Below are 16,295 nucleotides of genomic sequence, written 5' to 3' on the forward strand. Positions count from 1 at the left end.
AGAGTGTACAACATTGTAGAACTACAGCAGAGACAAACGCGAGTTAACAGACACAACGCTGAAATTTCCATTTCTTTCAATACTTTCAGAGCAACACGATTTCGTGTGCAACGACGCGCTATCTAACAACAAACTATCGACTAATAGAACACGACGTATAACACGTAGATTGTATTGCGTTCTAGTTGTCTAATGACATTACATGATACCCGAATATATTCACTGCGCCCATAGCAATGTCATTTCTGCCTACCGCGCGCTACCCGTCTGCTTACCTACTCGTTGTTGGAATGCACGCATGCTTGGGAACGGCAACGGCTGAAAGCGATTCCTAGCGATAGTGCGCCGTTCTCGTCTCACCCCCGACCATGTCGAAGTTCGGGACGAAGAAAAAGAGCAAGCACTGGGCCGAACGCGCACGCGAAGTGTCAATATGCCGCGACGACGAGAATCATTTCAACGTCACGATCGAAGGCGGTGCGGACAACGCCGAGTTTCTCTACATGGGCGAGATGCGACACGATAGGGTCCTCTACAAGGGCACTGGCAGCAAGTTGCATCCCGATGACATCATTTTGGAGGTCAATGGCAAGCGAGTGTCTGGCCTTATTCGCAAAGACGTCATCTCGCTCATAAAGCGTTCGGCTGACCCGCTGCGTCTGAGGGTGACTAAACCAGGTATGTGGATAGAGCGATGCAATCGGTGTCGTTTCGTGTTGGTTCGGTCCCTCGAGAGACGCTTCCTAGCCACAAGTGTTGCCTGTTTCTCCCCATGGGAGTTGCCTTGCGTGCCTGTCACTTCCGGAGCTGTCCCAACTTGTTGCGTTTGGTGCGTCCTGCTTGGTGCGTTTGGACAACGGCGCGACGTCGTTGCGTTGATCTCGCGAACTCATTTCGCTGCGTATTCCCGCCCACTGCATTCTCTGCTTTGCTCGTCGACTCCCGCATGCAAATTCGTTCTTTCTCGCTGCCTTTCTGTTGTGTTTTGCGATTTCGTTGCGTTGCTGTATTGATTTGACGTACGACTGCTTGTGTTTTGCTCTAGGAATCTCCCTCGGCAAGGATCTCGCGCACTATTTGTCTACACGATTTCAGAAGGGCTCGATCGACCACGAGCTGCAGCAGACAATTAGAGACAATTTGTACACGAGAACAATTCCATGTAAGTAACCCTTTCTGGACATTCTATTCAAAAGAAGAGGGCGTGGTCACGCTTTGGTTCCGCGACTCATCATCTTTTCCATCCGTTTAGCATGCTTGTCGGTTCTCGTTTGCTCGTCGACATTGTTGCAATTTGCCTGCAAATATGCACTGTGACCTAGGTACTACCCGTCCACCCCGCCCTGGGGAGAAATCTGGAGTTGACTACACATTCCTGTCAGTGGAGGAATTTTTGGTGATGGAAAGGAGCAATAATTTATTGGAGAGTGGATTGTATGGTGGCAACTACTATGGAACTCCAAAACCACCAAGTGATGCTGCCTCACCAACAGTTGAACGGAAGGTGTTTATTTATTTGTTTCTGTCAGCTTATGACTATTGATAATAACTGGTTTTCAAGGGGGAAATTGCTGAGCGATTTGGACGTCATGCTAGGAGTCCACCTAGAGGAGGATCACGTTCTGGTCCACCTGGTCCTTCTGCTTCTGGTGGTTCTAGTTCTGCTGAACCTCGTCGAGCTCCTGATCTTCCACCTCTTGGTCCTCTGCCGCCAAATTGGGAAGTTGCATATACAGAAGACAATGAGAAATATTTCATAGAGTCAGATTTTATTCTGTCGAGTGCAGAGTTTATGTTATATTTCTATATTTTATAGTCACACAACCCAGACCACTCATTGGCTGGATCCACGCATTGCTGCCATGCAGCAAGATGGGCGTCTGAAGATATCCGGTGATGGTACTGTAGCTGTTTTATTTCTTTGAATGATGGATGACAAAAAAGTGCGTGTTTCAGGTGATGTACCCTATGGCTGGGAAAAAGCACATGATCCCAAGTTTGGAACATATTACATTGAGTAAGTTAAAGGTTGTCTGATAATGAAGTGGAAGATGTCTGGTTACAAAAGAACTATTTGTCAATTTGTGTTGTGATATGAGTTATGTACTGAAATCTCTATTTTAGTTTCAAATTTGGCTCGAGCGTAGGCATAGTACAGCAAAAACTGTCTAAAGGCAGCAGGATACAATTGTTATTATGCATGCAGTGAGGTGGAGTGTAGAAAGGCACAGCATGAGAAATCTGTATCTGTCTATTTACTTCTAGGATAGTTGGGTGATGCATGCGCGTGTGCGCGCGTGAGTGTGTGTTTGGGTCTGTACTTTTAATCATTGGAACCCAATATCTGAGTTTTAGTACATTAGGCAACTTGAAAACTTCACAAATTTTGTGTATTATCTAGAACTCATGGAATGACTTTCATTGGACACTAAGCCACTACTCTCAGAATAGATTTGCTCACTCATTGTGCAACACCAGTTGGCTTAGAATTTAGTCTTCCAATAATTATTGAGATAGAAAAATTGAAAGGAAATACCCAGACGCTTCCTGGTTTTTGTCAATGATGTTCATACTAGTAATATGAGATTACAATGAATATCCATCTGTGGCAGTGAGTGGACAATTATATATGTAAATTGGACTCCTGGGGTGAATTGTATTGTAAGTGTAGTGTTTTGGATACTGGATAAACGCTGGACATCATTTATTGTATAGATGTTACCTAGACCCTGGGAGAGCACTTAGTATTCTAATGTTGACATGGTGCTGAACACCATCAATCTGACTACAGAAGAGTTTGCACTGTACAGAGCTATAAAGGAGTCTCTTGATTTTTCTTTTTTATTCTTCACTTTATTATGTTGTTGTGGTGGTAGTGGTGTTATACTGAAGGTACCTGGCAACAAGAATATTTTTATAGTATGTTTCTTTGTTAGTAAGTATCTGGAGTTGCTTTGAGTATTTTGCTGTTACAAGTAGTGAGTGACCTTTGGCTACTTGAAAGTTTTCAGTGTAGCACAATGTGAATTCCCGGTTATTTTAGGTGGAAACCATGTGTTCAAGGGTGGAACTTGTTTCAGTAGCAAGTAAATAAGTCATCATGAAAGTTCAGGATGTTGGTCTTTACCAATTGTCTTGTGAGATTACTGATAGGATGTTGTTTATGATAGTTGTGCTGAGTTTTTCTTTTTTTTTACTTAGTCTTTCCTCAACTGTTTATCAATGGTTGTCAAAATTGGTCATGTTATTTTCTAGTGTTGCCAGCACAAGTAGGAGGAAACGTTATTGTGTTGACAATTTGTGATATGTGGATGTAGTGTGCAGTAGCTTGACAAAATTGATTTCAGCCACTGAAGTTGGCAAGTGGTTGTTGACTTCGTTCAGTGCAGCAGTACATGGTTGAAACTATGCTCATACATATTGTCTCTTTTTGGTGTCTGTTCTGCTTTCCCTACATTACAGCTGGTATAGACACCTTGTAAGGTGTCTTTCATTGAAAAGAATGCTTCTACATATTTTAGAAACAATGAAAGTGAGAGCTTGCATATTATTTCAAAAAGGAAGTACCCAACAGTTAGTTTGAGCTTCATTTTAAGGTCTGCCAACGTACAAAACATCACTTTGAGCAGAGTTGTAATGAATTGAAGTTACAGTAGTGTGATAAGAATGATTCGTTTTCTACCAAGATGAATTTCTTTTGCCAAAATGAATGCTGGGCACTGTGTGGTATGTATACAGGCAAGTGCATAGGTATGACAGTACCCAAACCAAGGATGATCGTATCTTGATCTCTGAAGTTGATTAGGTGAAGTATGTATTTATCTGCAAGCATTTTGGTAGGTGATGTGTGGGTTGTCTTTAGGAAGGAGATGTGTATGTCTAGGTGTGGATGTTTCCTTGTGTGAGAGTATGTTATGTAATTGTTCATAAGTTCTTCTGTTAGGATTTCATGACATTGACATCATAAAGCCTTCTTGTGTTGACCCTATATTCGGAAATCTAGTACAGTAGCTGTTGTAGTGTAACACTATTGAAGTTAATTAAGTGTTGAAGAATGCTTAGCTTTCAGTTGATAAGCTTGACTATCTATGCATTGGAAGGATGCTACCAGATAGTTGCATCTTGAAGGTGTATGTTTATGTAGAGTAGATTTTACTGTCTTCGTTTATCAGTGATCCACCTGAGGTATAATGTAATCCTTGCTCAGTGTATTTCTTGCTTGTACTATTTATTGTCTTTGTTTAGCCACATCAATCGCCGGACATCATTTGAAAAGCCATCTAGAAATCCAGAGAGGGCTGCGCCTCCTCCACCTACAGCTGTAGAGGCAGCTGCTGAGGCAAAGCGTCGTGAAGCAGAAGCTGCAAGGCGATGGCCACATGCCTACCAGGATGATGAAGATGATGAGGATCCTACTTCTCCTGTACTGAACCAATCATTCATAAAATTAAGATAAAACAACATAGCTAATGTTTGCTGTTGTTATAAGATAGTGTTGTGTTGTGTAGTTTTTAGTCATACTGTATTCATTTCCTCTTTACTTCTTCTTTTCTATCTGATTTCTTATTTCCCTGTGCTCTTGCTGTGGCTTTGTTGTGTCTTTACCTACAGTCTTGCTGTGACTTCTGTTATTTATTTTGCTTGTGACTGGAGTGTTGTGAAATGTGCAAATCAGTGGGCATTCATGTTTGGCTATTTTTGTTGACTGCAAAATGAGCAGGAGATTTGGGACTACAGTGAAATTCATAATCTAATGGGCTATAAAATATCAGTATCTGTTCCTTAGTGGGTCACAACAGGAGTTATGAAAATTGGAAATTGATTATGTTCGTGGATATAGGGTATGATGGTTATAATAGGGGTGGGATGTTCTAGCAGTCTAGCTATGCTGGAGCAGATGGGTTGGTGCAACGAGAGTCGGTGTGTCATGATTGAAGTTTTGTAAGGTGTTAGGACATGATGGGAAAGTCAGATGCATCAGTTGGAATTTCATAGAAAAAACCATCATACGACCAAGGGCCTATTGATCTCCTTGCTTTATTAATGCTTCTGATGTCTTGATTTTATGTGTAAATGTTGTTGAAACTTGCTGATGTGAAAAAAATGATTCAAATTGTTTGAACTCATTCATTACTAATCATAGAAGAACCAAAGAGGTGTCTATGCTTACAATATTTTGTAATCGTATAACCGGTTAACTTACTCTGTTTTGAGTGTTTGTTGTGTATAGGGTTGGCAGAATGGGCAAAGTCCAAGTCGTGTGAATAATCAATTTTCTCCAGACAGAGAACGAGACCATGAGGCTGTACAGTCAAAAAACCAAACATTACACATGAGCTGTGATGACAGTGGAAAATCAGGCTTTGAAGATGACATAGCATTGGAAGCACAACTCAAAGGAGAGGTGAACAGTTGTAACATGAGACTTGTAAATTCTAAAATTCGATTGCCAAATCAGAGTATGAATTTTAATAAAGTCACACTTAGGATATGCACGCTATGCTACTGTTTCCACCTTCGCTTGCTAATGGGAGAAATCCGTACTGACCAAGTTGGTCATCTGGGTGCTATCTCAGAGCAAACCTGACAGATGTATGTTAAGAACATTTCATAACTTAACAACTGATGGGGCAATTTCAAGAATTTTGTTTGCCAAGTAGAGCGTTTGTTTGGTGCATGATCATATGAGGTTAGCCTTGCTGATGCTATCACGTTCCTGGAAATGGTCTCTCTGTTGTTTTCATAGCTCCAAGCACAGTGGAAACCGTCGTGCTACTTTCAAACTATCTAGAGACTGATGTTTTCGTGCGGTTTATTTCTGTCCAGCAACATTTGAGGAAATTGTTGTTTTGAGAGGTTCTTTGGCGTTGAAGGCAATGGACACTGTCATCGATTGTGTTCTAACAGTTTAGTAGGCACCCATTCCTACACATGAACACTTTCGCGAACACCCTTGATCACCGGACCTTGCTATTTCAGTTCTGCTCTACGCTGAGCACTAGATACTGCGGAGTTCTCCAGAGTGTGCCTTTAATTGGAGTGGGTGATGTGATTTATACTATCAGAGACTGTAGTGTGTGTGATAGTCATTGTTAGAAAAACCTTTGACTACCTTTGACAACTAATTGTTTGCAGTTTTTACTTAGTCAGTTGTAGTTTCTTCATTTGGGTTCATTGTTGTAGGTCGTGCATGCATCATTGAAAAAGAGTCCGCAAGGGTTTGGTTTTACCATTGTTGGTGGTGATTCACCTGGTGAAGTGCTTCAGATAAAGAGCATTGTTAAGAATGGCATTGCAGCCAGAAGCGGCAAACTTCAAATCGGTGATGTTCTTGTTCGAGTCAACGGGAGATTTGTATTGGCTTACAGTCACCATGAAGTTGTGCAGCTTTTCCAGGGAGTCCAAGTAGGAGGTGATCTCACTCTGGAATTACGACGTGGATATGATCTGCCAATAGAAGGAGATAATCCCGATGCTCCTATTACACCAATCAGATTGAAACCTGTTCCCCCTCCTTATCCAAAAGACTCAAGGCACAGGCATGGTGAACCTAAATCTGTCCCAAACAACGTTGAGCCTCCCTCTCCTTTGTCTTCAGTTCCAGCTGAAGAAGGGCGGAAAGTAGAACTGTTGCAAGCGACTATTACCAAAGGTCAGTATGGATTTGGCTTCACTGTTGCTGAGACAACTCAAGGCCAGAAGATCAAACAGATTATGGATCAGGTGAGATGCCACCAACTGAAAGAACGAGATCTACTCGTTCAGATCAATGGACAGAATGTGAGGAACTACAGTCATAGTGATGTAGTGGGTATTCTGAAACAGTGTCCAAAGGGCAACAAAGTTACATTTGTGGTAGAAAGAACACTAGAGGGAAAGAAAGAGGTATAGTTTAACCATGAGTTGTGGTTTTTTTGTCAACTTGTCCATAGCTCTTTTGCTTGTGTTTGTACTCCATCTTGCTTCTAACTTTTGGTGGTTTTTGTCTAGTCTAACATTGGTCGACAGCAGCATCAGACACAAAACAATCAGATGCATTTTCCGTCGGGACATTTAGAGGATGCGTTCCATGAAGGAGCTCCACCAGGTGATGTCCAGAATGATGATGGTGACATGATTTACGTTACGAAAGAAGTTGAACTTCGAAGACAGGCACAAGGATTTGGATTTAGACTTGTTGGGGGCCACGAAGAAGGAACACAGGTCATTGAATTATCTGCTTGCTTGTGTGCCTGTATGTGTTGTATGGACTCAAACTTTGTCATTTGATTATTATGTGTGGTCATTAGGTGTATATTGGCACTATTGTTCCCGGTGGTGCTGCAGATCAGAGCGGTCAGCTTAAAGTCGACGATGAGATTATGTTTGTCAATGGAACGTCGTGTGCCATGGCTACTCACAAGGATGTAGTTGGACTTTTAAGTGAAGGTGGAAGAATGGGACAAGTTCATATTCAACTTCGAAGAAAAGTACACAAATCAGGTTTGTAAGATTTGGGTGTAACAGATGGTAGAGATGTACTGCTTCTGTTTCATATGAAACAAAGTCAGTCATCTAGCTTGCATGAGCAAACTTGTTATGTTGATTTTTCTTTACATTGTAGCTGTGAATGAAGATGAAGACAACAGGAGCGCCGCATCCTCGTTTTCTGATTCTGGAGGACTTCGTGAAATTGTTCTTGAGCGTCGACCAGAAGGTGGCTTTGGATTTGTTTTGCAGTCGAGTGTGAAGGAAGCAGGATGCACAATATGTGAGCATTTTTTTGTTATTATCTATTGTCGTGTTTTCATATATATTTGTGTTCTCCATCTTGCAGGTCGTATCATTCCAGAGTCTCCAGCTGAGTTTTGTAAAAAGTTGCATGTTGGAGATCATCTTCTGGCTGTCAATGGGAAAGATGTCACAAGACTGCATCATACTGATGTGGTGGGAATTATCAAGAGGTCGGGACTGAGAGTGACTCTGCATGTTGATCAACCAGGTAATGCTTTTACTGTAGTCAGTACATTGCTGTGTTGTCTCATGGTTCGTTTATTCATGTTGTATGTGGTGACTTGTAGACGATGCTTCTCTCAATGAAGCAGAGGTAGGTTGTAGTTAGATTTGTGCAAGGTGCAGTGTGTGTATAGCTCTGTACGTTGTAGCAAATGGTTGATGGTGAGCAGAACGAGCATTTTCCAACACCTCCGCCTCCACCACTTCCTCCACCAGAAGATTTGGAGCAACCTGTTGTTGATGGGTATCACACAGTTCAGTATGACAGACAAGGAGGACATGGAATTGAGGAGGACAGACAGCCTGTGGAACAAGGAGAACCCTGGCAGATTGTAAGGAAAGATTCTCGTGGTCGTTATGAAGCAAGAAATGGTGAACCCGAGAGAGGTCAATTTGGCTATAACAGATCTTGGAACGAAGCAGATGGTCCTGGTAGACATCGTTCAGACAGACAAAGGCACAGGGACAGTCCACCACGACAGCAGCAGCAAGGATACGAGTGGAACAGAAGATCACCACCACAACATAATCACGATCGGTTTCGAGGTCACGAGGATCGAGGAGGACGAGGATCACGCAGACGAGATATGCAGTCACCTGATCAACGTGATTATGACAGAGGGCCGAGAAGGGAGAGGCAAGACAGAAGGGAACCTCCTCGCTATCCCCAAGGCGATCAGAGAGACAGATACCATGTTCACGTTTTGAACAACAGACCGAATGACTACCACGGTCACTCACCCGATCGTCAGAGATACAACTTGGATCAACGTGCTATGTCGGATGACCCTGAGGTTGATGCCAACTTTGAAGATGGTCAGTATGATGAGGATGTTATAGATGTGGTTCTGAAGCGAGATCAGCAGCAGGGATTTGGGTTCAGCATTCGAGGTGGACGTGAGTATCAGAACACACCTTTGTTCATTCTCAAGATCGCAGAAGATGGAGTTGCACACAAGGATGGTCGATTGAGGGTCAGTGGTTAATGAAGTTTCCATGTTGTGTTGTAGGCAGTCAGACAGACATTTAGAACTGGATCATGCAGAAACTTTTGTCTGAACAAACTTTCTTAGTAGCACTAGGAGACGTATGAGCTCCTGGACATACCTGGTAGTTCTTCTGATCGAAAGACACTCAGGCAGCTTGCTGTGGCAAAAGCTGTTTGTTTTGCCACTTTCTACGCCCACCGTTTGCAAATATCTACATAATAGTTTTTATTTGTCTGAAGGTGAGAGTCTTTATTTCCTTTGAACAGCGTAGAAAAGGATCTAAATAGACAGTTGCCATCACCTTCAACTATGATTTGACTGCAGATTTCATGTTTCATTCAAGAGAAGCTGCTGCGCAATGTCATCTTGTCGATGATAGAGCTGTCGACTTGGATTTGTTGGTGTAGCCTAGGAAGGATAGGGGTGACCGCGATTGTTTGAAAGATTGTTTGAAAAATTATACACGCCTGCAGGTCTGTAGTTGGGTTTGTCTGGAGCTGATGGCAGAGACCAATGAGATCGGTACAGGCAGTAAAGTCCATAAAATGATGGTCAACCAGAGAATAGCAACAACTGGCAATAGATTGCTTCGTACTAAGTAGACGGGCATATGTTGCAGGGTGCCACTAAATGATAGACAGAGAGGCGGCAACATACCTTAATTGTAAGCAAAACATCTGCTGAGCAGGTGGTTCGCATCCAAGAGCCGCTGCCACGAAAGACTAGATAGAGACTACCAAATATTTCTAGTTGCCAAATTGGCGACCACACCGTTCGTTTAGTTGCCAGCCATCTGGAAGTGGTTGCCATATGGCGACTTGGCGACTGGATTTTTCGAACCCTGAATTACAGTATGTTTGGAACGAGGCTGTCATCTTGTGTTATTTTGTAAGAGCCTAGATTTGTGGCTATTGTCACCTTTAGTATTATGTTTCAGTTTTATGGAATTCTCAAACATTCCTTAGATGTAAGACTTTGGACTCCTAACTATCGTTTCTGAGCGTGGCGCAATCCTACTGGAACGTGGCGCTGCGCCACGCTGTAGCGAGAACCCTGCATGACGTTTAACAACTGAACATGCATGTACCCAGTGATTCACAAGAGAGACAGCAACCAGCTACTGTTCAGACATACCATAACATTTCAGACCATTTGGCATTTGGTGATAGTTTTTGTGGTAGGTTGGAGATGAAATACTTGAAATCAATGGAGAAGGAACTGCTGATATGAGGCACACTGAAGCAATCTCTCTTATTAAACGTGGAGGTGATGTGGTACGATTGAAAGTCGTACGACCCCCACCACAGCTTGATAGACATGTGGCAGGTATATTTATTGAAGTTCAGAATCTATTTGCTTAGTTATACAAGTCTGGTTTAGATGGCCATATTGCCAACTCTGCACCTCCTCGACGTGGTGGTGGTGACAGAAGAGACTATTCTCCACCACGTCAGCATCCTTCCATCAACCAGGCAGTTGACAAGTACTATGACCAGTACATGGATTCAGTGAAACACAGGCAAGGGCAGGGTGATGCTGGTTACCATAAGCAAAGCTACAAATACAACCGGGGAATGGGATACAATGCACCGTGAATATGCCTAAGAAGCTTTTCAAGTAAAGCACTTATTGATAGCAATTAGTAAGCATTGTTGGTTGAGTTTGGACGGATTGCGTCTTCTCTTATTTCAAGCTATTGCGAGCCTGTAATGCTGGGCACATTAGCCACCAGGGATGTTTTTAACCTTTTAACTGCATGTCGGGTTTCCTGAAAGTATAAAAGTTAGGTCAGGTAGGTAGGTTTTAGGTGAAGTCTCACCGTATATTGTAGCTCTTTTGCAATCCGTGCTGTGCAGTGCTAGTTTTGAAGAATAATTAACTGGTGGAAGTAGTTACTACCTGCGTATTGCAATATCGTATTGTCTTGTGTAACAAGTTGCCAAGTTGCTCATGCAGTGTACGTCTAGTGTGTTTTATCGCGGAGTGGTTTGGTGAAACTTAGGATGTGGTCTTTCGTTCGCTCGTTTCGCTCGTTACATATTGCCTAGTGGTCACGTGTTCGCTGTTGTTGGTGATATCTACCTGTATCATGGCGCTGCACTTCACTGCTGAATCTGTTGATGACCAGATGTACACGGATTTCGGAAATCTCTCCAGGCTTTCTTATGAAGTATTATGTTTTGGACTGACGGTTCTCGTGAAGTTTACTGATGGTCTACTATTCTTTTAGCCTTTCGCCCAGCTTACAGCCATCGTATTTGGCTTCCTAACAGAACCTCATCAGGTATGGAACGTTAGAAGTGACTCTATTGTGCACTACTAGCTTTGTTGTTTAAGTGACTGATTAAGTTTTACTATTGTGTTTGTATTGTTTTATCGGTAATGTTTGTTGTAGTCTGCAAGGTTGTTGTCTCAACTTGAAACATTTGCCAGTGAATTGGGCGTCAACCCTGGTGCTCTGAGGAACATTCTTCAATCTCTTTTAACTGTAATCTGGACACACACACACACACACACACACACACACACACACACACACACACACACGTATACTATATGCTTTAGCATTCACTCATGATCACAGTTAAAACATTTATTCTTGTTGTGATTTGTAGTTTTTTAAGGCTGCTTTGAAGAAAAACTTGTCTCCAACTTTCGTGAAAGAGGACCTCGAGCAACTAGGTGTGATACATTGATTGAACTGCAATCTGATTCGTATGGATGATGATGATGGTCACTGTTCTAAAATGTAGGACTTGCAGCAGAGAAGGCAACCCACATTGGCTCAGAGGTATCATGAATTATAAAACCAGCCAGTGTACCTGGACTTAATTTGGTAGAGGACACACATGAGTTCTTACACAACCCTATAGCTTGGGGTTATAGGTTGTATCAAGCATTATGTAGTCATTAAGTATTGCATAATTTTGGAAATGTACAAGTATCAAGCACACATGTGACAGAACTTCCATGTTGTGTCAGAAATGAAAGCCAAGCTTGAATTAAATTCACGCATAATTAATTTATTTCTAGGTGATGACTCTAAAACAAATAGTGTGACTGTGTTAGTCTGCCTGTATCTAGTACAGTAAACGCTCGATTATCCAGACTTTTCCGGAGACTGGTTAGAAGTCTGGATATCAAAAGTTGATAAATATCAACTAATTTTCCTCCACTGTACAAGACCACACTCTGTTTCCACACTTACTGTACATTCATGTCACTAGAAGATCGAGTCATCAACAGCTGCCTATTTATTAGATTATTACGTTGTGTATTCACTCATTTGTGAGGGGCTGTACCTGCAGCGTATTAGTACAAAGTGAAATATATATTTTCTTTATCCGGGAATGCAAAAAGTCGGGGGGGGGAACCAGAATTTGTCCGGATAATTGGATAATCGAGGGTGTACTGTATGTGCATTTATGATTTACAGCTGGTCAACAGTCCATCAGCAAGAATTCATGTTTGCATGTACATGTATTACCAGATTGTTGGTATGGAATAGTAATTTTTGTTAAGCAGTATGTGGACACTTCCTAGTGAGGGAGGCAACAGTTCACACCTGGTTGATTATAAACCAAATCAAATCTAGTCTCTTGTAGTCAGACTCTTGGCCGCCCTCATACAGTATACAGTACGAAAGGATTCCTTTCTTGCTAGAAGTACCAGGGTAGGAAAGGCTCTGGCTAACCATATTTTTTGTTTTTTTGTTTACTATGTGGTTGTCTCATTGGCATATCTGATTAAATTGATGTGGTGACTTCAGCTAAATACCTCATGTCCACAAGTGTCATGCATTTGACCATTAGTGGACTACTTTCTACTAATTTTTTTATAGAAACTGAATGAGTGTTGATGCCACCAGCAATAGCTTAGAAATTTGTGTCAGCTTGGAACTGGCAATCACATTTCCTGCCCCAAAGTAGGGTGTGGTGGGATAGGGTCTGGCTACTCCTGGGAGGTCTATTACTGTATAGTTTACATGGTTAAGTGTGCGGATTTCTGTATTTATTAGGTTTGGTAACTATGTATCAACTGTTTATATAATTAGAAGCCACATAGTTTCTTTTGTTAACATGAAGCAAAAATTAAAAATTATGCTACTGAAGTTGACATTTTGCTACTAATCAGACTTACAGAAGAGGTTAGTTAATCTTTAAATTTATTTGGGGCATGTGTTGCATGGGTGCGTTTGATTGGGCTCTTTCAGCCTTTTGAGGAAGAGTCTGGAGGAGCAATTTCCTCTTCCAACCTGTACTGGAAGAGGGGCATGCTCTTTCAACCAGCAGCAGAGTTGGTAGAGCTGGCTCTTCTGTCCATAACGGCATAGCTGTAGAAGTTGGAAGAGGGGCGCGTGCACATGGAGCCTGTTCTGGAAGAGACTGGAAGAGCCCAATTGAATGTGCCCATGGAGCCATGGTGAGACAGAGTACTTGGTTTTGATTGTGAAATATTCTAATTATTCCCATTAAGTTAAATCTTTTCTGTAATGAATAAACAGTCTGATGATTGTCTGCCCTCCTCTCGTGGGGGGCCACAGTATCAACATAGTAGTCTTTGGGAGCCAGTTCTATTGTTATCTTATTTACTATGCAGGTAGTTCTTAAGCCGCAACTGATAGTTTAGATAATTACCTTTTGTTTTTTGTCTAGTGGAAGTCACACTTGATGGCTTTGTCTAGGGCAACGTTAGGACAGACTTTGACAGTCAACAGACTTGTGGATATGGACTGGAGGTTTGGAGGTCAGTACAGTACCTGAGCATCATTCTATATAAAGGAATGCCACAATAATGAACAATTCCAGTTGTGTTTGCATTGTATTGGAATACTAATATGGGATAGACATTTTATGTCCCCTGGATTGCCCATCAATATAGTGCTTAGTGTGTCTAGCCATTAGATTAATTACAAGACTAGGTCAGTCATGGGTGGTTTTGTTATTATTTGTAAGAATGTTGGGAATGGTCTCTGATAGATTGAGCCAAAGGGAACATTTCTAAAGGAATTACCAAAGCAAGCGTGGGTTTTCTAAATTTATTCATAATTATCAAGGAGGTGTAAACTGTGTTATGATCATAAACATAGGTCCACCAAGTCTTACTGAACTAACAAGCTGTGCACGTTTGGAAAGTTGACTAACATTAAGAGTTTGTCAAAATATACCAGTAGGCAATAGCATAACAGCAAAGTTTTAGTCTTGACAAACTCTCAGTGACCAATGAAAAGACACTGAGAGGGTGGCCATGCATGTACAGGCATGGATGCATGTACAGACATGGATGCATAAACGATGTGTTGTGTGTGTGTGTGTGTGTGTGTGTGTGTGTGTGTGTGTGTGTGTGTGTGTGTGTGTTTGCGCGCACGCACGCGTGTAGCCAAAGTCATCATGGAAGGTGCTAAGCTTCCTTACTAATCATAACAGTTAGATGGGTTTTGGGGATATTTCTGTATTCATTGTATTCACTGTGTTTCTCTTTGTAGTTACTGCTGCTAGCAGTGATGTAAAAAAGGCTGGGACAACGTTTTTACAGGTGGGTTATATAGTTATTGGCAGCCGTATATCACATATGGCATACTGAAAGGAGCTTTTATAAGACTAGCATATTCTAGTGACATCACAGGTTTAGTTTTTAGTATTTGGTCTGGTTGGGTTGTTAGACATGTAGTTACTGTGATGCCTAGTTCTGCACTCACATTGATGTAGCTGATGTAGAGAGTACATACACATTGGCTGATAGGCAGACAGAAATGGAAAAATACATTGGAACAGCAACTGCCTGAAGTGACAGAGAAAGAATGAAAGAAATGAAAATCTGTGAATTGTTGTGTTTAATTAAGCAGTGGTAGAAGTCCAACATATCACAGATGGTATATTGACAAGACACTGCAGTACTGTACTATACAATTGATAACACCTTTACACACCTGTCACTATTAGAATCCAGAATCACTAGTGGTAATCAATTGTTAACTGCACCCAAATATGGCAGTGACAAATTGTCTATCTCTGTCTTCTGTTTGGCAGCATCTTGAGTTCAATCTGCTCAGCTAGTACTGATCTAGTCTACTGCCAAGAATGCATTCTTGTGGCTTTATAAATTGTGTAATCTTAAACAAGGTGACCCAATTGTCTTCCTTACAGTTTTCAGTGAATATATGTAATTATATTACATTTTCACTTTTGCTATTAGAGGGTAGAGCCAAATATCAATAACGGATACAATAGCAATTATTGGTTATGTTTTATCTAGAGCCGTATATAGGGCTCTGGTTCTATCTAGCCAGGAACTGAAAATGAACCCAACTAGATTTTAATAGAGTTGAGGTGAAGATCTGACAAAAACAGATGAACAAGCAGATTTATAGGTGGAATGTTAATAAGTGATAGATGGAACAGACTATTAGAGACAGGGCAACATTTAAGTTCTTACTAATGATGTGCAGTTGCAGGCTTTATTTTTATTTTTGGCTGCTACACAGTATCCCTAGTTTGTTATACAAATCGACACTAATCTGGTCCAAATTGACATACTTTAATTGTGGGTGGACAGACTGTGAAAAAGAAACTGGACAAGTGAAGAAAGAAGGCTTGCTGGTTTCATCAGATGAATCAGTTGTGTGCATGCCAATGTATTTGAACAGAGTCAGTATTGCAAACTCATCACTGAAATTTTACACAGGTGAAGTTCACGCTTGACAGGGGAACAGAAACAGAAGATGTTTTCATGGGTATTAGGCTATTTGGATGGCTACAGTGTTACCAACTAACAACTGTTGATTACAGAGCTGACATTGCAACAGTTCTACCAGTTCTTACATGAGATGGAGAAAGCTAAGACAAGTCTAGACTTTATGAGTTAATTATTATTGTCTCAATTGCGTCACTCACTGGTAGCTAACACATCTTTTTCTATTTTATTAGTAACTGGGTTTAAGGGATGGGGAGGGATGATGGTGATAGCCCCAAATGCATGTTGTAGTGAATAATGATGCTTATTGTTGTATAGTTAACTCCATCAATTTCTGTGTGAGCAGGGTAAGACAAACATTGAGTAACTTAAGGATACAGTTGGTTAGATCAGAGTGTTTGCTCTTTGCAATGTGATGTGGGAACAACAGAGAATTTGTATTTGATCTTTGTGTGCTTCTTAAGTCAACATTGGGTGCAAATTCTATTGTGGCCAAATGAAAGAAGCCGCTAGTTAGCTCAATGAACTCATGAGACAGGGTGAGTCGCCAGGAACCAGTAGGACTGCCCATCATATGACTACACTTTCAAATGGCTCCTAGAATGGGGAGCTAACTGT

At 41.5% G+C, this 16,295-nt stretch overlaps 2 protein-coding genes across 2 annotated transcripts; both read left to right on the forward strand.

Moving 5' to 3' along the window:
* Positions 1–295: 295 nt before the first annotated feature.
* Positions 296–10,944, forward strand: LOC134197378 (membrane-associated guanylate kinase, WW and PDZ domain-containing protein 2-like). Its single transcript, XM_062666693.1, has 17 exons — positions 296–678; positions 1,046–1,162; positions 1,323–1,504; positions 1,562–1,761; positions 1,817–1,899; positions 1,957–2,017; positions 4,246–4,423; positions 5,231–5,404; positions 6,184–6,885; positions 6,991–7,203; positions 7,290–7,482; positions 7,604–7,750; positions 7,817–7,981; positions 8,061–8,086; positions 8,145–8,969; positions 10,166–10,310; positions 10,365–10,944. The coding sequence occupies exons 1-17, from the start codon at positions 369–371 to the stop codon at positions 10,577–10,579; spliced, it is 3,936 nt and encodes a 1,311-aa protein (XP_062522677.1). The 5' UTR covers positions 296–368; the 3' UTR covers positions 10,580–10,944.
* A 113-nt stretch (positions 10,945–11,057) lies between these two features.
* Positions 11,058–16,122, forward strand: LOC134197380 (COMM domain-containing protein 7-like). The gene is made up of 9 exons (XM_062666695.1): positions 11,058–11,154; positions 11,215–11,268; positions 11,380–11,472; positions 11,600–11,666; positions 11,738–11,775; positions 13,640–13,730; positions 14,470–14,519; positions 15,669–15,717; positions 15,773–16,122. The coding sequence occupies exons 1-9, from the start codon at positions 11,074–11,076 to the stop codon at positions 15,847–15,849; spliced, it is 600 nt and encodes a 199-aa protein (XP_062522679.1). The 5' UTR covers positions 11,058–11,073; the 3' UTR covers positions 15,850–16,122.
* The last annotated feature ends 173 nt before the right edge of the window (positions 16,123–16,295 follow it).

Source organism: Corticium candelabrum, chromosome 22, assembly GCF_963422355.1.
Source record: "Corticium candelabrum chromosome 22, ooCorCand1.1, whole genome shotgun sequence".
Classification (NCBI taxonomy): Eukaryota; Metazoa; Porifera; class Homoscleromorpha; order Homosclerophorida; family Plakinidae; genus Corticium; species Corticium candelabrum.